The following is a 27,295-nucleotide window of genomic DNA, read 5'->3' on the forward strand; positions in this document are numbered from 1 at the left end:
ATGAAGCGGGCTTTTCAATCAACACCAATGGGTACCAATCAGTTTGATACAGTATCTGTAAAAGATACATCATTACAATATAAGTAATACATACATCAAATTTTTACTTCTGAAGTTTGTGTATCTTCCAAGTTTTCAACTGCAAGATTTGCTAACTCTGCTCTTTTCACAGCTACAATGCTGGCCATAAGTGTTGGGACGGTTTGATAGGGTAATGTAAATAAGCCCCCCACTCCCCCGATCAATGTTGAATTCGACTTTTTTGGTCACACGAGCCTTGTGGCACCCAACATTGATTGGTGGGGAAGAGGGAGGGTTGGGGTGTTAGGAAAGTGTTTAGGCTTGACACCAAAGAAACCTCCACTTTATCACGTTAATAATAACGGAAATAAGGTCATACTATAGTGTACGTTTTCCATAAGTGTCCCAACACATTTTGGCCATGGTTGTAGATCCAGACAATTAACATGGTATTAGGGATAATTGTTATTAGTATGCTAATAAACGTTATGGTTAGGGTAATTAATAATAACAATGAATAATAAGGTGGGTTGCCTACAGCTAGTAAATAAGCTACAACCAAGGCTAATTTGCATACTTGTAATATTTTTATGAAATCACATCAAGTCAGATAGATAACAACATTTGAAAAAAATCGAACCACTCACCTTTAATGAACATCTCAAAGTAACAGAGTTATTAAACAAATTCAAAATGAAATAACAAATTTGTTCCATTATGTGTATTTATTCATAGTTCATCCTGGATACCGTTGTGTTTGGGTACAAATTTTTGCAACCTGACATGTTGAATGAAAGGTGGTGTCCCTTCCCACAATCTCGGGCTTTACCTCCACCCCACATTCCCCAGTCAAAATATCATAAGATTAGATATGTCCAAATTTAGGACAATTTGTGTATTTTCTCCACCCCTCCCCCTGAAACTCAAAGTTGATGACTGAACTCTATTCACACTTCTGATTTACTTCCATCTTATTATGACAAATAAAAGGGGGTAAAGTGTCTCAAAGAAGTTGAGGAAAGCATTGTTATTATTTTGTGTAAAATGAAGCCCAAATTGGAACACAAAATATTCATGCTTTTATGTAGAAACTGAACTTTAATATACTTTTTAGAGGACTTTCAAAGTACATTGTACTTGTAAAATGCATGGAAAATATTGTGTTTATTTGATTAAAATTGAACTTGCACACTTTTACCAATCTGTATATCAGTTTTAAGACAAGCTCGTGTTGCCTTTTTATTTACCCATTACGAGGAATACCATTGGTTGTTGTTCTCATTTCCTTTCTCTCTCTTCTTCTTCTTGTCTTTGAATGCAAACCACAACTCTTTCTTTTGTCTTCCTGGTGTACAAGTATCCCACATACACCAACAATCCTCTTAGTTCTAACTGTTCTCATAAACAAAGCATTGATTTGTTTCAACTCTTTGTCCACTTCTTCTTCTTATTCTTCTTATTCCTTGCCTTCTTCTTTTGCACACCACTTGTGCTTTGTTTCATATCACTACTAATGTTCTTTCTTTTAAATGAATCTTGGTTACCGATAGCAACAGTTTTAGTTTGACTCAACAGTTTCTGAGACTTTGGAGGTGTTGACACTCCTCCTTGGTGTTTTCTCTTCTTAGTGTTAGATTGGTTAGGCCTGGTGGCAAGATGAAACACAAATAATGAATTAGTACAATTTATAAACAGTTAGTACATTAAGGCCAGAGTAATGGAAGACACATTTGGCCATGCCCGAATTTTTAGATTTCTTGATATTTATCAACACTAAGATGTATTCTTTCACTTGAAACTGATCAAATACAACTTGTTAACATTTACTCGTATTTTTGCTTGATTTATTTCACTCTTTTCACCTCTAAGAAGTCACATGGCTCAAGACAGCTTAGTAAATTGGCGGGAAATAATGAGTCAGAAATGCGCAATGTCACAATTAATCACTATAAAAATGACCACTTTTGCAGTAATTTGAAAGGAATTAACACAAAATAAACTATTCAGTTGAAATCCATACACCCCTATAGAAGACATGACTTAATCTTCCACACAGGGAGTACATATTTCCAATGGAATCACCCATTCAGGTAACCCTTTTGAAATTCACACAACCTGTGTGGAAGATTAAGGTCATGTCTTCCATAGGGGGTGTATGGATTTCAACTGAATAGCCCAGTGGTTGGAAGAAGGTATACACTATACAAGGTTACAAAAGGTTACAAAAATGTCTTACATTACACCAAAACGAGGTCCTCCATGCAAACGCATGCGCAAAAAGTGCATTTTTATTTTTCACGCTTTTCTAGCAACGCGGAATACGCACACGCAAGACACACTTTGGGGGTAGAACCTTGACTGTGTGATCAGCGAATAGATGGACATCAAAAGTTATCATTTTAAACTTCCCATAAAATGTGTGGAACTCAACAAAGATTGTGAGAAACAAAGATTGTGAGAAGAAAAACAGAGAAAAAAAGTAAAAAAAAAAAAAGAAATGGGAAGAAAGTGATGGAGAGGTATGAGATAAAGAAAAGAATGAGATAAAGAAAAGGGAGGGAGAGAGGGACAAATTGAAAGTGAAAGAAAGTACGCAAGAGGACAAACACACTTTAACATTATTAGTTATATTAGAATTAGTTAATGGTAAAAACACTATCATTGATTCGCAGTGGCGTAGATTCCTTTTTGACATTGGGGGATGAGGTTTGGGAACATTTCTTGAAGTATAGTAAATACATCACCTTTTGGCGACAGAATAATTTTATAGTACGCTAAAATTGCCAAAAATGAGGTTAATTTGGCCATAAACAAACATACAGGCGTCAACATTGGGGGGGGGGTGATTGTATGGACCATCCCCTTGTCAAAATATTGGGGGGATGGTTACGCCTGTTGATTGGCTAAATCAGAAAATCTAACATTATCAAAAACAAGGGAAAAGATGTGCTGATAATACCCTGCAAGGGATAAATCTGAAAAAAAACAACACCTATTGTCACATTTTGGTCAATGTTTGGGGAGCTTGTCTGTACATGCATTTGAATGGAGATTCATATTTATCAACACTGCCATCTTTTTTGTTTCTGCCAAAATTTAGGAAAAAAATTCCTAATGGCAATTTCAGTGACTTATCCGTCACTTTTAAGAAATTCCAACAAATTGTAATTTTGTTACACTTTTACTGGGATCACTGATAGTGTCTTTAAATGTACATTATGTTATTAAAGTTGTTCGGGTTATAATCAGCAAAAATTAAGTAAATTCATATGAACGCACTATAGTCACACATTATACAATACACAACTAGCGTAAGTGTTGCGCGCAACTGATTGTATGCCATTTTATATCAATACACTTGATCTTACGAGTTTCATTTATTTCGCCAATTATAAGCCGAACAAACTATAGTCACGTTAACATTAGTTATGATAAGTTATCTTAATATAGGTTAGGTTAAGAGGCCTGGTTAAGATTAGGAATAGGATTTGTTTAATGTTAGGGTAAATATAGGTTTTCCTGGCCAATTTCGCAACTTGTGCGTTCGATATAATAAAAGTGTCATTCGGTTTCGCGCAAGATTGAATGATTGCAACGAATCACGATTTCTTTTTAGCATTATGAGCAATCGATTTCATTTTAGTTCAATCAAATTAATGCATGATCAGAACAATTCGTTATTGTGAATTCAATTTCGTTTTCAAATGTTTCAATTTCACCATTAGACGTCTGAGTAAATGTTGACAGTCACCCAATTTTGTTCTTAACCATGATCTGTTCCTATGGGAAGTCTCAGTGAAATTGTTCAAAAGTCACCCATTTGGGTTACCAAAGCACAGGTTTGGCAACCCTGATTAATTTGTCCTTCAAAAGTTTCACTTACAAAATTCAATAAACAAACACTCTACTGTTGACTATATAGTTCTCCATTAAGCTACTTGCAGGTTCCGCCATTATGCACTATGTGCGGGGAGAGCCTCGAACTGGCAGCATACATGAAAGGAAGAATTATGTAACCTTACACAGAACGTTATGACTAGTTCAATTCCCATTCATGTATGCTGCCAGTTCGAGGCTCTCCCCGCATAGTGCATAATGGCGGAACCGCAAGTAGCTTAATAAAACACAGAATACATGCTAATGTTGATAAATTAGTTGAATAAACAATAGATGTTAATTGAGTTTCTACTGTGTCATGTAATAGTTGAGTCTACAGGCATACTTCTACTGTGCCATGTGATAGTTGAGACTACAGGCATAATATCCTCACACCGATGACAGGATAGAAGGCCTAATTCAGGCTATGTCAACATTACACTGTAAACTGAAAAGGTCCTAAGAAGGACAAATCAACCTAAGAGTTAATACCCTACTACAATGGGGAATTATCTCTACACTCCTTTGTGTCTCAATTCAACTTAGGCAAAGTTAGGGCAATAAAGAATTGAATTTAGGGCACTTTTTAGGACACCCACTTCACATAATAATGGAACCACTTCACTCCCAGGAAACCCACTTGAAGTGAAGGGGCTGTCCTAAAAGTGAAGTGATTGCCTTTGTTAAGTGAAGTGGTATCCTAAGAAGTGTCCTAAATTCAATTCTTTAGTGCCCTAACTTTGCCTAAGTTGAATTGAGACACAAAGGAGTGTAGAGATAATTCCCCATTGTAGTAGGGTATTAACTCTTAGGTTGATTTGTCCTTCTTAGGACCTTTTCAGTTTACAGTGTTAGTGTATTGTGTTGGCATGAAAAGTTTTAGCATGCAGTGCGCTGCCAGTGCCTTTGAAACTAATTAACATAATTTGACACCCTTAACGTAAACAAAAACAAAATTGGACGCTTTATTGGGGTGTGGACAACTTTACTCACGCAACGCAGAAATCCGTTCTCCGAAATAATGTAAAACGTAGAAGTTTTTAGCCTTACCAATTCGCCAAACTCAGTAATTTATTATGGATACGATAGATAAAGGTTATATTATACAATTAAAAATATGAAGATTTAAAAAAGATCTATCGTAAGAAAAAGTAGCATTAACTTAAAGGAAAAGTTTCATTATATTTTTATAATTTATATGATTAACTAGACTGAGCTTGATTGAACTATGGGACATACATCACTTTATGGTTTCTGAACTAAACCGGGAAAATGCTTTTAAATATGTTATAATTAGTTATAATTCATTTTCTGTTTTACTAGGCCTATGCATACAGCAATTTTAAACATTACTTAAAAATATGTTTTCCCTTCACATTTAATACAGCAACGTGCTTGTTTGAACAATGTTGACGATACATGTATCTAATGTTCAATATAAACACGATAAATAGCATTTTTATATTTGAACCATTGTAAAATATTTAAGAACTTCTGGATTTGATTTTGCACTTTGCGAATTTGATTGAACATTTTTCCATTTTGTTTCCGCATATATGAATTTGTATTTCCAAATAGGCTCTGAATTCAAGGCCACGTGAATTTGGCTGCACAATTCGAAATTTGCTGCACAATGTGCTAAATTGGGTGCACTATTTAGAATTTTGAATGCGTATTAAATGAAATAGATAGCACATTCGCTTAATTGAAATCGAGCATGTAAGCGTTCATTCAATTTTGCGCGAAAAGGAATGACACTTATACTAAACTGAACAACCAAAGTTTGAAATTGGACGGGAAAACCTTTATTACTAATCGGTTAAGATTAAGGTTAAAAGCATTTTAAAGAAACATGTAAGGTGGTACAATACTCCTTGATAAATTTGTGATAATGTTTGCATTTTTCTCAAAAAAAAACCACTGGTAACAAAAGTTATGTATATTATATGGGCAAAGAATCCAGTTACTACACTGGAATTTCAGTGACTCAAGACAAGCGGTATGTTATTTATGATAAGAAAAGAGGTACTGTTAGAATGTACCTCATTTCTTAACATATATAATGAACCACTTGTCATGAATCACTGAAATTTCAGTGAAGTAATTGGATTCCTTGCCCCTATAATATACGTAACTTTTGTTACCAGTGTGTAGTTATTTTTTGAGAAAAAAAAATTATCAGGGGGTGTAGTACCACCTTAAAGCATTGAGTTATCACAGTTGCATCAGCCATCTGCTGATTGTGACATGCAAAAAGTTGAACAAATTAAGTTCATTATTCATAAATACATTACTTCTACACATCTTAATCAAACTTCAAAGATTTCCGGCATGTTATTGTTATATCTTTTGTATTTTCAAAACACTGGATACACTGCCTAAATATGTTTTTTCTTCCTCAACAGGAACACTTTCACATCTGAATCTGAATTTTTAAACAATCTGAGAAAGAATAAAACGAAGGAGCATGCTTTTTTCCCCTCATTTTTAAAGATATAAAATGCTACTCAATAGCTCAATCTAAAGTGTTCACTAAATCCCCAGGAGTCACAATTGATAAAAACCTGACACTTAGATATTTCTTGCAAACTCTAGATGCTTAAAAGATTAATGTAAAACTGTAGAAAACATCTTTTGCAATATTGGAGCATTTTCATTATAGATGTGGCACGTCTACGGAACCCATTTAGTCATTTTATATTGATAACTTATCTTTACTGCAATAGTTTTATATAATTTATGTACTGCTATTCAATGACTCGATCTGATGTCAGAGAAGACATCTTACCCTTCCCAGAATCCTTTGTAACATGATGCATCACCTCATTTCATCAAATGGCACTCCTATTAATTTGTACAGGTTCCCTTTGTTTTGTTTTGTTTGTTTTAAATGATCTTCCCGTAGGAACTCGACAACGACCCAAAATAGGAGAGGGTTAACGGCTCGCGCTACCCCCATCCCCGGTCTACGCCAAGCTGGCCCAAGTAGACCAATTTCGACAAACTTTTACGTCTTTCAGGAAATGCCATTTCGTAAGACTTGCATCTTGACAATCCTTTTTGGACGGTACAATATTTGCTCTAGCCTTTTGGGCTCCAGTCTCTAACACCACTATGGCATTTCATTTTGAGAATAGATTAGCTAAATTTGGATAGATAGTCATGACATAAACAGAATTCAAAAGATCTGAATGTGTTCTGTTCATTGAGGTACTTTTGTGTCACTATCGAACCATGTTGCACTAAAGTTTGTCCACTATGAAGTACGAAGTACGCACATTTTGCGTAAGCGTATTGTGCGTCGTTTATTATAACTTCATGCATTTGTGTGAGGCTAGCAGCATGTTAATTTCTTTTTGACATTAAGGCACACCAAAACTGCAGAATTTACTGCGTATTTTATTTCGTACTTCAAGGTGGACATACTGTAGATAGCAAATCAGTACGATAAATTGATATGGTAGCAATGCATTATGGGAAGTGTAAGACATATCCTCTGATCAGTTGTAATCTGATACAAAATTTTGCAATATTTAAGTAAGAAATTTTAAAAGCAATGCTTTAGGCTTTGAATAACAACTTTGGAAAAAAAGCATCACTATTTTAAAATAAAAACAAGCTCTGATATTGCCACAGGGTCCATTAAGCGTGGCTTTGAAGAAGTAAGAAAAGCTTTTAAAACTCATTCAAATATGGATTAGACAACAATAGATGTGTTGAAAGTGAATCTATTCACACAAGTTTTGCAACAAATCAGTCCTTAAGTGACAAGTTTTATCTCATACAGCTGATGCGAGTGATATGGTTTGATTAAAAATGCACACCTGCGAGATGAAATTCCGTAAATTGCACAGAACAAATTTTGTAATCATCCCTATAATGATAAATGGGTGTATCTTACAATCTACTTGCTAACTTGCTGAAAATTTACAACAACTTGTGTGATATTAAATTCACTATAGTGCAAGTGAAAAAAAAAAGTTAATTTCCTAAACATGTGACGTCATTGCCCGGCAGTATGCTCGCGAATTATGGCAATTTCCATGGTTCTTTGCTCTGCAGTGTGCATACGCATCGTAGTTTGCTCAGGGCACATGCATTTAAAATTGCCCACCACATTTCATATAGTACAAGAAAGCCATTGAACAGTGTAGCGGTTCATTCAAGCATATCGATAGACCAGTCCCTTGCCTTTGTTGATAAACAATGACGTCAAGTGGTTTATTGGAATTAAATGACATTTTGTAATAGGAAGAGTTCAAAAATATAGGAAATATGTGACCATCCACCACAGCTGAGCCCGGATGTCTCCAGTGCCACTATTGAGATATGCGCCATTGACTTAACAATAAACAATAGGAAACAAAGGATTGACTGTTTTATTGATTTTTCACTACTTAAATGTCAAGTACTATAGACATGATCAAGCTAATTTCAAGCAGAATTTTAGTTGAATATCTCAAAAATAATGATTGGCGACTTCAGGGCTCAGTTGTGCTGGATGGTCACATATAGGGTCGCTAGAAGTCCTGACAATGTTATTTTATTTTGCCATGGGTTGGTTAACTGTATGGTAAAAACTTTGTTATTGTCAGTGGCAGCGCCAGGAATTTTATTTGGGGGGCATTAGGGGCGGCAAAGTGAATTTCAGGGGGGTAAAATCAACAAATTTTGCACAAAATTACATAAAAAGTGGACATTTTCAGTAAATTTTGTTTTTTTATGGGGCGGGGGCAAGAGTTCTGACTGGTTTTTGTCTTTGCAAGTTACATCCTTTGGCAAAATTTGACATGATACCTCACTTAGGCCTAAAAAAATTGTTTGATTGGCGTAACCCGACCGACCCTAAAAGTAGGCCTGACTTTTTTTTCTCTTTTTTGCAAAAAAAAATAATAATGTTTAAAAAATAAAATTTAAATAAATAAATTTAAAAAAAAAAAGAAGGAAAAAAGTTCCAAATCCTTTATCAAACGAAATTTACAGCTTAAAAAGTAAAAAAAAAACCCTATTTTTTTTTATGGTATGCCAATCAAACAATTTTTTAGGCCTTAATTCTTATTCAATACAACTTGATTTGAGCTGGATACAGCAATATGCTATTCCAGTTGAAATCCATACACCCCTTATGGAAGACATGACCTTAATTTTCCACATAGGGAGTGTGAATTTCAAATGGGACTACCTGAATGGGTGACTTCATTTAAAATTCACACTCCTTGTGAATTCACTCTCCTATAGATTAAGGTCATGTCTGCCATAGGGGTGTATGGATTTCAACTGCAATAGTCAAATTTACATGAATAAAGGTAAGATTTCAAAATTGACAAACTGTGCCAATAGCTGGATTACTACCCAAAAACACCCTTTCGAAAGAGGTTTACTATGGCGTGACGGATTTGAGTTGTGTTCCTTGACAAATATTTTAATGGGACAAGGTGAATTTTCATCAAAAGAAATATTGAAAAAAAATCAAGGTCCTACAATGAGTGTCATTGAATGTTTTTTTCTGAAAAAAGGGGTTATAAGGGGGATGACTTGCATAAAAATGGAGGTTTATTATCAGGCAAAATCCGTACCAATATACGAAAGTGAAGGCTTCCCTCCACTGGGGCTGTATGTATGATCACGAGACCTACCTTTGGTGGTGTCCTCTGTTTGGGCACTCTCGTCTCTTGTGATCTGATGCTCCGCATATATGACATCCTTGTAGCATCTTGTTACAGCTATGAGTTGGCAACTCACACCTCTGGCAGGTAATGCAATGAGTATACGCTGAAAAATGAGGAAAACAGCAATAATGACAAAGTTGAAGTCCCATTTAAATATATGTACCTAACTTCTCTTCTTACACCAAATTCATATGAAATGATTTATTTTGTTATACAGATTTTGGCTTGAGCACTTGCAGGATATGTTGGCACATCTATAACACTAACAAATGTGCTAAAATCTGAATTTTGAGGATTTATATGATTCTCTGGATGAGAAAACCACTAAAATAGGTCTTTGACTGAAACCATTATGATACATGTCCATAAAAACTTAGGTTGCACCGTAGCTTGCAAAAATGTTGAAATGGACCTCTGGGTCAAGAATACGGGGATACAGATCACTACTCCATTCCTTTGCTGAAAGCTTCTTGAAGTTATTACTGACAGTGGCGGCGCTACAGGGGGGGGGCATTCCCCAATATTTAAATTTTTCTGCCCCCCCACTTTTGAGGAAAAAAACCCAAAAATTACGTCTATTCCCACTTTTTGCAGCAATTTTGCGAAAAATTAGTCAATTTTTCCCCCCTGAAATTCACTTTGCCCCCAAATGCCCCCCCCCCAAATATTCCTGGTGCCGCCACTGATTACAGACAGAGATACTTATATACTTACAAGGTTTGACACACTTCTGACAGACATCACAATGTTTGTAAGTACTACCATCTTTGGATGTACATGCTTGGCATTGTTTACAATGGTGGTTCTCAGATGATACATAACGTGTACATGGTGAGCAGTACCTGTAGATGGATAAATTATTAGAATAATGTCTCTATACCATTTATCATCCTGATGGGGCAGTGTCGCCAACATGTTGATGAGGTAGCTGATTCGAACACACATGCAAGCAGCATCTATACGCAGTGTGTGCGTGTATGCGCCAGCACTTTGAGCAAACTCTAGCGATTTGAGCCAGCGCACAGTGTCATCGGCCCGATATCTTCATGGCAGAAATCGCCATGGTAGGTTGAATCCACAGCCACGCATGGCCATTTTGTTCCAACCTGTTTAATAGTTTTGAGATGCATAATGAGCCGAAGGACATCCGACTAAGGCTACTGACAATAGCCTGGTAATTGACCTCTCTGTGTGTGAGTGAGCATGTATACGCCATGGGGTCATCTGCTTTTAGACTACCTCCACGAGTGAGTGCAGCTAGCCTATGCTGCGCTATATATATAGTTCGGCACATATAAAATCAGAATTTTGGTCAGTTTTTGAGCTCAAGACGCACGCTTCTTTCTCAATACGCAAGCTAACGACTATCATATCCTTTCAACACATATGTTCAAGTGCAAGGAAATAAATATGGCTTCTTTAGAACAAAAAAATTACGGGAGATATTCATCATGTTCTACCCCGGTATCCAAAGATTTATCGCCTGAATATCAAATCGTGCATAGCACATTCAAGTGTATCGATCCCGTGTATTCATTTTAGTGTCTCTGCTGTACAACCAGGCAATGTTGGTGTGCAACGCCCAATGAAATGAGCACTGACGTCATTGCCACTTCAGGGTGAAAAATGGTATAGAACTATATCAAACAGTCACTATGAGAACCATTCAAGACCTCGCTTCTACAAGTATGATGTCCTCAACATATTTGATATAACAAATTAGAATTTGTACATAAAAGTTTGTTAATATTTGTTCATTTCTTTATAAGATCCTCTTCTATTGCTCAAGAAACAGCAAGAATCAAATCGGAAGTTCTGACAAGAAACAAAAAAGCAATTCATCAGCCTGCTATGCTAAATGCCTAAGTCATTCTTACATGTTTCTCATTTGCAATTTTGATTTTCTGAGTAATAAACCCATAATTCATCAAATTTCCAGCCATTCTTTCATTAACTTGTGGAATACATCTCTTTTGATGTATTCCACAAGTTATTGAAGAATGCGGCTGGAAATTTGATGAATTATGGGTTTATTACTCAGAAAATCAAAATACTAATGAGTAACATGTAAAATGACTTAGGCATTTAGCGTAGCAGGCTGACGAATTACTGCTCAAGCAATAAGAACTGCAGATCTAATCTTAAAAAGCCATATCAATTAAACACTTTTTGGAGAATCTATCAATTAAATTTTAACTCTTGGTGTCAGGGGGTCAACAAATATGGGGGCGAGGGGTGATTTTCCTCCTTATTTTCTAAAATAGCCCCTTAAAATGAGAAATGCTCAATAGACAGGGATAATTTTTCTGAAGCCCCTATAAAAAATGAATTCTTGGAATCCTATTTTGTTTCTTTTGCTTACATTTTGGTATCATGTAAGGAGATGGTCAATCTTATTGGCCTTTCTGCCATTCCTTCATCAAAAAAAATCTTTTTAATTTTCCTTGTGTCATAATATTTTATTCTTAATTTGTGATTTTTATGTATTATGTCTGCTTTTTATTGTGGGAATAATGCTAAATTGAATAGAAATTACAGTAAATTACACAGTGTCTAATATATGGATCGGAAAATTTATACTGCCTTAAAATGGGGCCTTACCTGTAACCTTCTTGCTTTGGAAGAACAAATTTAGATGCATCGATATTGGTGAAGATTCGAACTGGAGAGCCTTTCTTGTTGCCTTTCGCCTTGTTTTGAAACAATGGGTGATTGTCATATGCAACCTGTCATGAATTGGATATGAAAACAAGACAAATTTAATGAGTCAGATTCACAGAGATATGTTGTGAGGTATTAAACTCTTTTGTTGTCTTGTAAATGTCAATAGTTTGTTCCTTCATATTTGGGGGATGCCAGTGGCCTGAATATGCAGGAAAAACCTGGAAAAGTGAGCAAATTTGGGCAATAAAGCCTCAAAATGGGCTGAAATTAAATAAAAGTGCAAAAATTTGTAGTAACAAAAAGTAGGGAATCAGGCAATTGCCTGAAAACTGGTATCTCTGGGGTATTACCTTGCTCCCCAGATTGGTTACTAGTTAATACCATTAAATAATTCTTAAGTTCGTTGAATTTTCGCCAATATTTTACATTTCTTTATCAAAGTTTACACAAGTCATGCTGTTGAAGAAAAGTCCAACGCATTTCCTGTATATTCCTCGATATCCCGTATAAATTTGGCGACAATTGGATCCAAACTGACGGAGCCTTTCGATCTTCATGCATACAAACAAACAAACAAACAAACATACATCTTTTCGCTATATTTTTAGTAAGATGATACCACCATCACCTGGAAAATCTGAATTGTAACACCAAGGTTTACAATGGCTGCTATATGTTGATAGCTATTCCAGTTGAAATCCATACACCCCCTATGGAAGACATGACCTTAATCTCCCAACAGGGAGTGTGATTTTCAAATGGGGTTACTGGAATGGGGGACTCCATTTGAAATCTGCACTCCCTGTGTAGCGAAGAAACAGCTTCTCACTGTAAAAAAAAATTGGTAATTAACATCACCCTCTGGTCCAGACTGGAGAGTGTGAAACAAAGGGATGTGAGTGCATGGTTTATAGTTGGATGAAATTCGGCAATACACGGTTATTACAACAACATAAAAATGTACCTTATAATCAAGCATGGTAAAAGATGGCAGGCAGGCTTTGATTCTTGATTCTAGGAAGTAGGGGAATACCCACATGGTTGGTAAGCTGGATTTATCATCTGGAGTGGAGAGAAATATGTGAATCAAAATACTTTTATTACATATCATGAATGCTGCATCTTTTCAAAAATGGCTTAAGTACATTATGTGAATGAAGGTGAATGAACATTTCGACTGCTCAGTGCCAGAAGTGGGTAAGTGCAATAGCTGCGATGTGTAGCTGCCATGTGTAGATGAGTACAATATACTGTGTGTAAATTGCCAAATGTTCACAGGGCAGCTATTGCACTACCCACTTCTGGCACTGAGCAGTCGATTTAGAGAAAGGAAAAGGAACAGACAAAGGCTGCAATAAGGAGTCTCCTCTCCATCCATCTCTCTCCATGCCCTTCCTAGGGAGGGGTCTTCATTTAAAGCCGGGTCACCACTTCTTTTCTACTTGAGGGATCCTCTTCTTCTCCCATCATCTCCTTTCTCAGGGATGGAGGGGGAGGGAGGAAGGGCAAGAAGAACCAAGACATACAGACAGACAGACAGAGTGCAAACAACAGTCAGATAGAGACAAACAAACTACAGATAACCATTTGTTTTATTGATGTTTACTATTTGGCCATTGTTAAACAGATATCATAAACATTATTTGTTTACCTAAATCTGATTTTGAATCTTGCTACAGTCAAATAGATTATTGCTGTAGATAAACCATGTTGGACTTTGGTTTATGTTTATACTATGGGACTTCCACTCCAATTCACGGTTGCCAGATACTAATTTAACCGCTGTTTCAAAATGCCCACTTGTCTTGATTTATATACTGTACAAAGTTTCTTTCTTCTTTTTTCTTCAAATTATAGGACAAAAGTAGCAAAAAGTATAATTTTAAAAACATTTCTTCTAATATTTATTTAATTCCACTCTGTTCCTTAACTTTCCTAAAAAGGTTTGGTTTTAGGGTTTAGGGTTAGAGCTTAGGGTTTAGAGTTAGGGGTATAAACATTTTGTGATGCTTACATGATGGTATGACCCATTTTTTGACCAATATAATGTCATTCTGCATAAAATTCAAACTACTGATTTATGTACCCTGTCCATGCCACTAAAGGTGTGTGGAGAATTGGGTGCACCTATGCACATTTGTCATAATATTTGTTGTTTCTGCAAGTAGTGAGCAGAAAAATGGCAACTTTGGTTTCAATATAAATAACATGCCATAAAGTCCACATATAATTTGATCCAGGAAGACAGGTAACTTGCTGACCAAAACAACGATAATAATCTGGGGATGCCACAATGTATGTTGGTTAGAAATTTATGGTTAAGTTGATAGCCCATTACATTTCTACACTGATTGTGGCAGTATGGATCAGTATTGCAGTTTTTATCAAGAGAATTTTCATTGTACTATAGCTGGCAATTATAGAAGAGAACAAATCATTCTCAAAAGTAAATTAGAAAGTTGATCTTCTTACTATTTATACAAACTGTATGGAGACTGGTGGAAATTTATCAGTTAATTGACAGTACTTGCATAATTAAATGATACATTTTGTCGAAGAGAAACATAAATTATTTGATATCAATGGCTACGGGGAGTTTGGATATTGATGTCCAGTTTGATGACCAAACAGTACAAGTTGACCAAACCAGTCTTGTAGGCAGTGACCAATATGACCAATCAGGATTGCAAGACCAGTTTTGGAAGGCAAGTACAAGTTAAATCTGAACAGTGTGTAAATGTGTGTAGGGGTGGATGTGGAAATTGGGATGGATGTGTGGGGGTGTGTATGTAGGGGTGGGTGTGGGGATTGGGATGGGGTGTGTGTGCAGGCATGGTAGGGGGAATGTATATACAGGTACAATGCAGGTCTGGATTATTTTGCCATTCTTCCATTTAAAGTGTGCACTTGTTTACCTTTTGTGTGTAATGCACTGTGCTGATAACATACATAAACACTAAAAGTGTTCATGCTTGTAATGTGCAAGTCTATGTATGACAATTCAATATGGCAAATTTACCATAGCATATGCACTGGCTATTCTTATCAAAGTCTCATCCCTTAAGTGTAGGGTGGGTGTAGGTGTCATATCATAATATGCCAAGTATAAATGCTGTTTCAATTTTAACTATATACATTTCATTTGTTCCAAAAAATAAGACGGCACTTGATGAATATTCCTAAAACAATCCGTTTGCCCCATATCATTGTTATTTTACAGAAAACTGATCAGGCTCTCCATGCTGCTAAAGCATTCTACACCAAACACAACACCATTTTGTGGAATGTTATCTACTTGGTGCTACTTCTTGGATACATAGCATACATATGCTATGCATGCATCTATGACTTTGAGGTATGACATATTGATCGATCGATCAAATGATCAATCAATTGAATATTGATAAACAGCACAATTTATTTTTTTTTAAATGGTGATTTGATGCCTTGGAACAGGTTTTCCAAATTTAGGTTAATTTGGTACAGTAGCAGCACTGGGGGGCATGGGGAGGGCAAATGCCCCCAGTCAGAACTCTTTTCCCCCAGTTTCACCCTCAGTAAAACCACTTTTTGGGGCAATTTTGAACAAAATGTGTTGATTTTGTCTCCCTGAAATTCACTCCCCCCATCCTCCCACAAAAAATTCCTGGTGCCGCCACTTGTTGCTACCTATGATATGAAAACTTCAATGGGATCCCAAACCAAAAAAGCTTAGATTTATAAAATAAAATATAATCAGGATTACATATCAAGACTAATGCTTTGCTTTCTATGACAGGTCGGGAAAGAGCTGATGGCTATGAAATTGGTTATTTTCAGTAGACTGCTCCATATCTCATCAAAATAGTGGTATGTGGTACTGAAATGTTCAAATACTAAAATATTGCTACCATTACTAATTATTTGGTATGTTACATTTCAGGAAGCAATAATCCTACTGATTATCACCGGTATTGTTTTAGCTCTCTATGTATATGTGATATTGAGAGATAACTTTGGTGATGGTGTCTATGAAGGATTGTGTCTACCAATGACTGACAAGATTGAAAACAAATGGCAGTATATCAAATGGTAATTTCATCAATTTTATTTTAATATAATTAATTTAACACACCCCACATCCCTATGTGCAATCGCCGTCAAACATAGATGCTGTTTAGGACCATGCAAACGTGGTTGTGCGCATCCGTATTCAATCGACATACCGAGGACGCTTTCACCATTTTTGTGTGTATTTTTGTGGTTATGGAATTTAACCTAGTAATTGTGGACGACCGGACGTTATCTCTTATATATAACGATAGAGGACGTATTTAGCAAATATGTTATACATGCATTTGCGATCGTTTGCAGACCTCCACAAATCGAGGATGGTCCATGGTGTGCCGAGTGATCCACGGTTGAAATGTAGAGTGTGTGTGTGTTCTCAATTGATGGCGATTGTACACGTACCCCAAGCAACCAATGCACTAATCCCTGTGTAACCAATATAAATGAGGATTTGAAAAACACAATTGGGCTATACAACCAAGAACACAAACGTTTGGGGGTGTTTTACCTCACCGTGGACATGGTTAAATTTTTACTACCCAAGCATGGATTCACATACATTTTGTATACTGGCTACTGCTGTCAATCGCTATAACACTTCTTATGGCATTTTACATACACCAGGCACAAAAAGAAACTCGTCAGTTATATTCATCCTTGCTATTCAATAACTTGATAATTTTGGATTATTCTGAAATATACCTTTTGTTAAAGGTCCGTAACCCGATCGACAGCATCATCCCCGATTTTTTTCATTGTTGATGAGGTTTTGGTATCACATAATAGATACTATTTTTCTCATTACTATCCTGAAATTTGACGCTCCAAGTCGATGTATTTCCGGAGAAATCATGAATCACAGCGGTTTTACAGGTTACCAGTTTGTAAACAATGGTAAATACTTTGGATTTCTGGGAGGAATTATGAACGAAATATCAGTCACCGCAACAGCTACTTTGGTTTCGCGTCATACACATTCTGTGAAAAAAGCGAACCACACTAACTGCTGAGGAGACGGTGCGCCGTATATAGTTATGAAAACGGCAACAGTTAGCGTGGTGTGCTAAATAGCTCAATTGACTAGCGTGTTTGTTTTTTACCCGAGAGGTACCCGGTTCAAAACCCGGTCTCGGAAGGTTTTTTTTCCTCTCCATTTTACCCAAACTTTTTTATATTCATTTGAAATGTACATATTGCAAGGGGAAATATATTTTGTTTCCTTTTAACAAAATGTATATTTAAAATATAAATTATTGAACAGCAAGGATAAATATAACTGACGAGTTTCTTTTTGTGCCTGGTGTAGATAAACAACATCTAGAAACCATGACTGTCCATAGCATTCACTGTTCTACAGAGATTTCTCATGTGTGTGTCCTTGTTTGCAGGTGTTTACAAACACCAACATGCCCTCCCCCCACATGTACACACACAGAGGGTGAGATAGCCAAGTGAGCTGAATCCTAAGTCTAGTTGTTGTACATCTGATACTAATATACACGCAGATCCAAGATCAGCTTATTGTGATTCAAAAAGTCATGGAAACAGATTCTTTCACCGATGAATAGGTTAAACCTGAAATGTGAGAAAAGTAAAGACAGAAGGAAGGACTCTCACACTAAGTTGACTAATTCCTCAGAATAACATCAGTTACACATTGTCTTTCAATATGTGAATGTACACAATAAAATAGAAAGAGAATAAAAATAAAAACAGCTCTTTTCAGGGCCACCATTTCATTATTACTTTCAGTAAATAAGACTGAACTACAAACAATACTAATTCTTTCAAATTAACCTGAGCCAATTTGCTTCTTTGAATTGCAGGCCTTTTTATATCATTCTTGTGGCAGGACTCGGCATTGCTTTGTACTTCTTGACCAATAACAACCCTGAACAGCTCATTTCTTTCTCAGGATTAGTGTGCCTACTGCTCTGTATGTACATCTTTTCAAAATATCCCAGACATGTAAGTTACACCTAGTTCATATGACCATTCAAAGAGCTTGACAACAACACTCACTTTTTGAATTAAATTTATCGGACATTGGATATGTTAAAGTCCTCTGCAGAGAAGATAACCTTTTGCCAAGAAAAATGATTGAAGCCATTAAAATCAAACAATTGCCCATCGCCCCCACCCCCACCAAAGAGGAACGGCCTTGAATTTTCCAGAATATATCATCACAAAGGACAAAATGCACATTGCTAACATCTAGAAACACTAGAGTAACATCAGTCAGTTCACCAACAGCATTCGCCAGCGAAGTGTTACGTGTAATCCGATTATCACCATGTCAACTGGATCACGGTTTTGAGTTCTGCACCACGAACGAAATGATCGCAACACAAAGTCTATGGCATGTACTACCAATTCGAAAAGGTGCATGATCCAGTTACCAGGGAGTTATGTAACCACTTCACTGGCGAATTGCACCACTGATGACAGAGAATGTTTTCTCAGAAATATTTGGTTCAATAAGTCGACTGCTCAGTGCCAGAAGTGGCCAAGTGCAATTATATAGCTGTCATGTGTAGATAAGTACAATATACTGTGAGTAAATTTCCAAATGTTCACAGGGCAGTTGTTGTACTTACCCACTTCTGGCACTGAGCAGTTGAAGTGAGTGTTGTTAACCAGTTTTAAAATCTATCTTTGTTCCAATAATTAGTTGCTGCAGCTAAAAGAAAATGCAATAAAAGATTACACAAAAATTTGTTTATTTTTGTTTTTGAACAGGTCCAATGGAGGCCAGTTATCTGGGGTATATCACTGCAATTCATCCTAGGCCTATTCATCCTCAGGACCAAGGCAGGGTTCCGCATCTTTGATGTTATTGGTGATGTGTTTGTGATATTTCTGGATTTTGTTGATGACGGGGTTATATTTGTGTTTGGTGAAACATATGCGGATCATTTATTTGCATTTAAGGTCAGGCTTCAAAATAACTTGGATGATTTTCAAAGGATGCGGGGGAGGGAGGGGGGATATTCACCATAGTTTTACATACCTTCAAGGCTAGTAGACACAACAAAAAGTATAGTTTCTGGGGTTTTGTCTCCTGGATTTGATGCTGGGATGTGCGCCCCCAATTTTGTGCTTGAGAATACATGTACATGCTTGATTTCCCCCACCAAAAAATTACATATCATCCCCACCTTGTGCCATCACTGCTCAGAATTTAATAATTATTAAACTCTCGCAGATATCACTTATTTTTAGTAGTACCATTCCCCGGGCAATAGTAGTACTATTTCCCGCTGTCATCGCAACAACCTAATTGTCTTGGTATGCGCACTGCTTTACGCAGAGGTGATGTGAGCCATAGACATGCCGACTCAGTTGTGGCTTGTGTGTGACGGACATTTCCGAAAACAGTGCTTCGTTGTATAAATATTTGGTAAAAAATCTATGTATGAGGTATATAAAACAAATATTGACTGCCCTTTAGTTGGTAAATGGTCAAAACTATTGCTCCTCATGATCTCAAAGCCGTACTATTTTCTTGTTTACTTGTTGCAGCTATTAACAGTTATCATATACTTCAGCAGTGTTGTTTCGATTTTGTACTATCTGGGTACCATGCAACTTATCATCAAGAAGATCGCCTGGCTTATGCAGCGCACCATGCAAACCTCAACATCAGAATCACTCAATGCTGCTGGTAATATCTTTGTTGGCCAGGTACGTTTTATATAATCTCTACCAGTACACCCACTTGCACATCCAATATTCCTGTAACCCACTGCCTTTCTTACAAGTTACAGTACCTATGATTGGTGAATAACATAATATACTAATCTGAATAACCAATCACAATAGAGCTTTTATTAATGTAAATATATAGGGTGGTCACATGAAAATTTCAAACCCACCCCTGGAATTACTTTTTCTGTCAGGGTTATTCCTGCTGCAAAATGATTTAAAAAACTTTTTGAATCAACTCAATCGGACAATCCGTTGCGAAGATACAGCCTTTTAAAGATTCACAAAATTTGCCATTTTTACCCCATTTTTAGGAAAATCCTGATTTTGTCATAAATTTGCATATTCACGGAGCGATAATTGTGGGAATAAAGCCAAAGAAGGCACGATATGTATTGTTTTTGTTTATTTAATGTTCATTTAAATGCAAATATTAAAAATCCAGGGTCATAATTGCTATATTTGCTTCTTTACAACATTTTTTAAATGGTTGAAATCACAAAAATAACTCTTTTGCCAGGACTTTTGAGGTATATATATGTGATTTTCGCCGTTGAGGGCGCTATTATGTGCCAATTATGGCATTCAAAGGCCTGTATTTCCTAAACTACACAACCAAATTGTCTGATTTTTGCACAGGATTTTGCTCTGAGGGTCTAGATTGTAAAACTGAATATAGCATAATTGTACATCTTTGGGAAAATAGTTTTATTTGATGACAAAAAATTATTTTGTGCGTAACTTTTTTATGCGTGACCGTACAAAAATGCTATATTCACCTTCATTACGAGCAGAATATTTTCTATCTAATTAGGTAGTCAGGTTTGCACAGAAGTTACTAGGAGACAAATTATATGGAATTCAAAATGCCCAAAAGTTTTCCAACTGCTGCAGAATCTGTTACATTTCCACCATACATTTGTGTATGTAGGCAGGGGTACACACAATAGCTAGCATTGTGGCCACCCTATAAATAACCAATCAAAATGCTTTTTTTTAAAACACAGTATAGATCATTCTGAGACACCCTGTATTTTTAGTAACACTTTTGCTATACTGTGTCTTGTCTCAAGCTGAGAGTAACGCCATGTTGGAATTTGTAGTGGCAGACTCAAATTGGTATGTTTATGCGGTTGCATCGCCAGCGTAGGGACAAATTCCCCTTCTATGCATGTGTATACGCCACGTGGGATTAGGTTAGCGCAATTTGAATCTGCCACTACGAAATCTAACGTGGCATTACTCTTAACTTGAGACGAGACACATTATAAGTCTATTATAGTGGTAGCGCTGTTTTACCCATCTCGAAAAAAGGTCACCCAATTTATTTTTAGTAACACATCTATCTGGGAATTTCCTACAAATCATGCTCGGTTGCACTGCTAGAGCACACAATTTTGCAAAGTTAAAGGGCAACAAGTGCTTTCTCTTGCTTATCACTTATGTAATGCATATTGTAGGCTATTAACTCAAAAGCTTTTCACTAAGACAGAATATACACATTTCTGAATTTTCTGCTGTATTTTAACGTGCTTTGCAGGTTTCAGAAATCAGTAAGTAAATTGGCAGCTGATAACATCGCCCAACACTAGTTCTATGTATGAATCCCATTTTTTTTTCAGACTGAGGCTCCACTCATGATCCGTCCATACTTAAGTCGTTTGACCAAATCAGAACTCCATGCTGTAATGGCTGGTGGTTTTGCAACCATAACTGGTAGTCTTCTTGGTGCATATGTATCATTCGGTGTCAGCGCTTCACATCTGCTCACTGCATCAGTTATGTCGGCTCCTGCAGCTCTAGCTATAGCTAAATTGTTTTACCCAGAAACGGAGGTGTCGCAGACAAAAACGGCCGATCAAATGGATCTCCCACAAGGGTATGATTGATTGAAAATCTCTCTAAAGCTGAATTTATACTCGATCGCCGAGCGATGCGATTAATCGCTTTTGAAAAAGCGATTTGAAATCGCCGAATTTTGCGATGCATCGCCCGTCGCTTTTGCATTTATACTTATCACGGCGATAGCGATTGCAGACGACAATTAAAATATTCTAAATGCCACAAAATACATTTTTAAAACATCAGTTGCTGTCAATAATTATTGCTTTGAATTAATTCATCATCAAAAGTTAAAAATCGAGAAAGGTAAATTAATTAGCAAAATAATAGACTCAGTTGGTTGTACATGATTGGTTGACGATTCACGTGTCAAGCGATATCGCTGGGAAGTTGAGATTTCTTCAACTTGCAAAAGCGACGCTCGCTTTTTGCCTCCGCGATTTGAATCGATTGATCGGCTTGACGCTCTGGAAATGTAAGTAAACATTGAGCATGCGTGAAAATCGCTTTTCTGCAAAAGCGATTGAGTATAAATTCAGCTTTATGATTATTGTGGATCCATGCAAATGAGGGATTTTAGCTTCAATCACAAAAATGTTACATTTTAGGAGCAAGCATAGATGTGCTACTGATGAAGCAGACAAATGATAAATGTGAAAGCAATTTGAGAAAAAAAAGTAGAAGTTTGTGGTTCTTGGGTTGTGCGGTTCTCGGTGCAAAGCATCGGCCACGATGCCTCCACCTTGGCACACATCATTTTAATCAGGGCAATTTCACTTGGAGCTGGGGGAAAAATCCAATCCAAAAACCAAATTGAATATGCAAATGACCTACCAATTTGAAGACCGCTAATTGCCACCCTATTAACAAATCACATCACTACATGTATATGCCATACCAGTTCCGAGAAATTGCGCTTGCAACCTCTGCATGATGGACAGAATGACGGACGGAATGACAGACGGACGGAATGACAAATAACCAGGAAACATAATACCTCTGGTGGAGACATCAAAATCTGACATCAAAATGAAGATACAATAAAAATACGCTCATACTTTAATAAACTGTTTTGTTGTTGTTGCAAATTCAGCATGCAGTAGACACCCAATATAGCAATTCACATTTTCGGAGTGGGTAATCTACATGTTTTATGCAACAGATATGATAAACTGTGATCAAATCAGCCTATATAACTTAACTTAATTTAACTTAACTAACATAATTTATAATGCGCCTTTTCCTGTGGCTACAAAGCGCAACAAGCATATTAAAAAGAACAGCAAACATGATCAAATACAGAATACAATATTATGGAAAAAGATATGTCTTGAGCATAGTTTTGAATGATTCAAGAGTAGCAGCATTTCTGATATGAACCGGTAAGGTGTTCCACAAACGTGGAGCTGCCACTGAAAAAGCTCTATCACCAGCACCCTTCTTAGAACGAGGCACAAGGAAGGAAATACTATCTGCCGAGCAGGTCTTCATTGCGCTCTGGGATGATCTTTTCACAGTGAGGCAGTTAGTTAAGTACTGGGGAGAGAGTCCATTCAGAGATTTAAACACATAAAGCAGCGTCTTGTATACAATCCTCTCACTGACAGGGAGCCAATGAAGTTGGTTCAAGAGAGGGGTAACATGCTCAAATTTTGGTTTGAGACATATTAAACGTGCACAATATATAATTGAAGATCGTTTAGTGTCGCAGTTAGACAAGATATTATGTATTTTTTACACTTCCTTACATGTTTTAGGGAAGAAAAGAACCTAATTGAAGCTGCAGCCAATGGTGCTTCAACTGCTGTACCTCTAGTTCTCAACATAGCTGCTAATATAATAGCTTTCATTGCACTCTTAGCTCTCTTCAATGGAATACTCAGTTATCTTGGTGAGCTAGTTGGATATCCAGAACTAAGTTTTGAGGTAAGCTTTCACTAGCTGAAAAGCTGATAATGTAAATATAATATATGCAATTGCAAATAATGTTATGCTGGAGATCATCCTGATGGCCTAAACAGTTAAGGCATTTGACTCATGATCGCAAAGTTGTGGGTTCGAAACCAGTCAGGGCCAACTTATTGTGTCCTTGGACAAGACCAAGACACTTGCTCTCGCTTGTCCCACTTCACCCAGGTGTAAAATGGGGAGCTGTTAGGGATAGTCATACTGGCCTTTGTTGTTGACAGCCATTATGGTATTGCAATCCAAGTGGAATAAATGTAGAGTGCTTTGAGCAATTTGATAAAGCGTTATATAAATGCTGAGATTTACTTTTACTAACCATTGTCCAAAATTGTCCTGTTTGTTAACTTAAAAAGCCAGCGTTCATATCTGCTGTTATGAACGCTGCTAATATTGTATCATGATAAATCACAAGAGTACTGCTGCCCTCCCCAGATGTCTTATCCAAGCTGTTAAATTTTCCTATTTCAGTTGATTTGTTCTTATGTGTTCATGCCTCTTGCCTACCTGATGGGAGCAGACTGGGAGGATTGTGGTATTGTAGCAGAATTAATTGGTACCAAGACATTCCTGAATGAATTTGTGGCTTATGAGAAATTATCTGAGTACATCGATAACAGAGAAACTGGAACAGGTCCTACCATATCGGTAAATCATTTTAGTTATGCGTATCATTTTTAAATATGGTTACACAAGACATACATGTATATGAATTGATGCACAAAGTACATAAGCCAGGCATGTTAACATCCTGTGCATACAGTGGTGTAGCTGGGATTTTTTCCAGGTGGGGGGGGGGCAAGCCTGTATGGGGTAGGGCCCAAATCCACCAAACCAAAATTTTGCCGCCTTCCTCAAAAAAAAGGTTGACCCAATTTTTTTTCCGTGGTTTGAAAGAGTGAAGAGCAAAAAAAAACAAAAAAACTTCATTTTGATATAATATAGTTCCATTTTTTTAACAAAATTTTCAAATTGTTCAAATTCTATTCAACCTTTGGCCTATGGATTCTTTTTTTCCATCTCTCTCACTCCTTCATTATTTTGCCCTGCGCTGGGGGGCGGGGGGCAAATGGGGCGGGGGCCCAAATAGGCATTGCCAGGGGGGGCACTGTGTGCATAAGGGGCAAAAGCCCTGTGATCGGTAATTTTGTCCCAATTTGATGGAAAGAGCATCCAAAATGGGATGATTTTTTCATTTTTCCTGTCCCAAAATATTTTTCTGAGGGGATGTTTCCTTCTGGTAAGACCTATCCTAATGGGCTATTCCAGTTGAAATCCTTACACCCCCTATGGAAGACATGACCTTAATATCCCACACAGAGGGTGTGGAGTCACCCATTCAGGTAACCCCATTTGAAATTCACACTCCCTGTGTGAAAAATTAAGGTCATGTCAGGGGGTGATGTAGTTCAACTGGAAAGGCCCAATTAAAAATTTTCTGGGAACAAGAATGTGGCGCATGAATTCTAACATTCAAACACAGATGTGAGAATATCGCTGGCAGTGTTCTAACAGAAAGCTTACTTTCAAAGTTAATTTATCAATTGCTATGTTGCGTTTCAGATGCGCTCTGAGGTGATAGCCACATATGCACTGTGCGGCTTTTCCAATGTCAGTGCCATTGGTGTTCAGTTAGGTGGACTTACTCCCATGGCACCAGATAGGAAGGGAGATCTAGCCTCAGTCTCCATTAGAGCATTGATTGCTGGTTCAGTGGCATGCTTTATGACTGCCTGTATTGCAGGTAAGTTGTATTCAATAGACCTTTTCATACTGAGTAATTCCGATAAAACCCGAAGCATGAAATAATTTCCCCTTTCGCGCGCATAAAAGTACCTCTTCATCATCATGTACAGTGCGAAGTTCCAATGTGTAACAGTCATCATAACTACGATGAACTTTCGATGGTCAATTTAGGGACGAGAGAGGTACTTTTGCCAAGGATACTCAACGTGCAATTAAGCGTGTGGCGGTAGCATTGTGTAAGAGACTGACCATGGAAGAGGTGATGAACGTAAACAAACACGTTCTGGAAAAAATAATTTAACTGACGAAAAATTACGGACATTATCCATTTCTTTCCATTAGTATCTTATTGTGAAAAACCAAGTAGCTGAGGTGTTAGCTCAATATGCTAGGAAAATATTTCTCGCGATGACCACATGTTCACAGTGGCTTAATAAGCAGTATTTTCGCGCAAAAGGGTGTCGTAATTCATGACATTTCTTGTCTGCCAGTTTGGGTACAATTTGACCCCCTAGCTTACTAAATAAATATCGCGGTTTTCCGAACTTTTCCGATCTTGATATGAAAAGGTCTATTAGGGGGACTCACCCTAAATATTTAAAGCTTCCTTGCAACTTGTGAGTAATGTAGATTTTTAAAGGCCCAAAATGGAAAACCTCATTTCCCAGGGAAAGATCAGATAGAAGACCAGGCCATGGCCAGACGGTAACACGAGTAGGTTTATTTCACCTTGAAGGCATGGATAGTCTTGCAAATACAGGTTAACTTTCCCCTGGGCATCCAATATGCCATGAATTAGTATAACTACAACTAGTATCTACTGGTCAGTTTATACTCTCATTTCCACATCTGTTGTTTCTAGCTGTGGCTTTAAAACTACTCCAATGATACATAATTCTTATTTTGTTTGAATCTCTTCTGATAGGTGTACTCTATATCCCAGATAGTCCTACCAGCACCAATACTACAATGACAACAATGCTACAAGTATTATGATACCAAGTACATGTATGGGGCAGAAGCGTCTGTCTTGTAGTAAATTAGCTAATGCAAGTAGCCATCAAGATCAAGAGCTAAAAGGAGACTTTTGAGTCCACATACTATGTTACCATTGAAGTAGATGTGAGACATAATGAAAGAGATTAAGATGAGAAAGGGAGAAAACAGAAAGATAACTAAAGAACAATCGGATGAACAACCCCCACAAACACGCAGACAGAGACAGAGTGACAGAAACAGAGTGCAGATAAGAGAGATAGAAAGAGATTGTGTATAGAGGGGCAAGAGAAAAGGGTAGGGAGGGATGGATAGAAAAAAAAAGAGAGAAAGAAGGGTATATATATATAATCTAAGGAACAAACCAATAGTTCGATGACATCCTATAAGTGAAACTGCTTTCATTAGAAGGCTGACCCTTTCCCTCCCTTCCAACCTCAGAATATGAACTTTGACCACCGATATTTGAAATAGTTTTTATTAACGTAATCAGACTTTTTAACTCCCCACAAAAAAATTACTTCCGCTTATAGATCGTCATTGGTTTATTCCATTTGAAATCCACACTACCCCTGTGGAAGATTTTGGAAATATGTTCCACAGGGGGAGTATGAATTCAAATATAATTAGCACATTAGGCAGCTCCATTTGAAACTCATGCTCCCTCTGTGGAAGATTCATGTTGAATCTTTCTCAGAGGGTATATGAAATTCAAATGGAGCTGCCTAATGTGCTACTTCCGTTTAAAATTTATACTCCCT

At 37.0% G+C, this 27,295-nt stretch overlaps 2 protein-coding genes across 2 annotated transcripts in view; one reads left to right on the top strand and one right to left on the bottom strand.

The window, feature by feature from the left end:
* Positions 1-557: 557 nt before the first annotated feature.
* LOC140147942 (rRNA N(6)-adenosine-methyltransferase ZCCHC4-like) overlaps positions 558-27,295 on the bottom strand; it is a 38,216-nt gene continuing 11,478 nt past the window's right edge. Inside the window, exons 7-11 of the mRNA XM_072169735.1 lie at positions 13,195-13,292; positions 12,168-12,292; positions 10,281-10,408; positions 9,534-9,669; positions 558-1,666 (exon numbers count right to left, since the gene is read on the bottom strand). Coding sequence (XP_072025836.1) covers positions 1,444-1,666; positions 9,534-9,669; positions 10,281-10,408; positions 12,168-12,292; positions 13,195-13,292 — 710 coding nt within the window. The 3' untranslated portion in view covers positions 558-1,443. The remainder of the gene's footprint in view (positions 1,667-9,533; positions 9,670-10,280; positions 10,409-12,167; positions 12,293-13,194; positions 13,293-27,295) is intronic.
* On the top strand, positions 14,813-26,692 carry LOC140147798 (solute carrier family 28 member 3-like). The gene is made up of 11 exons (XM_072169545.1): positions 14,813-14,935; positions 15,451-15,585; positions 16,153-16,301; positions 18,107-18,248; positions 19,020-19,211; positions 19,803-19,964; positions 21,608-21,864; positions 23,585-23,753; positions 24,264-24,440; positions 25,356-25,536; positions 26,464-26,692. The coding sequence occupies exons 1-11, from the start codon at positions 14,813-14,815 to the stop codon at positions 26,532-26,534; spliced, it is 1,758 nt and encodes a 585-aa protein (XP_072025646.1). The 3' UTR covers positions 26,535-26,692.

This window comes from Amphiura filiformis, chromosome 3 (genome assembly GCF_039555335.1).
Source record: "Amphiura filiformis chromosome 3, Afil_fr2py, whole genome shotgun sequence".
NCBI classification, from domain to species: domain Eukaryota; kingdom Metazoa; phylum Echinodermata; class Ophiuroidea; order Amphilepidida; family Amphiuridae; genus Amphiura; species Amphiura filiformis.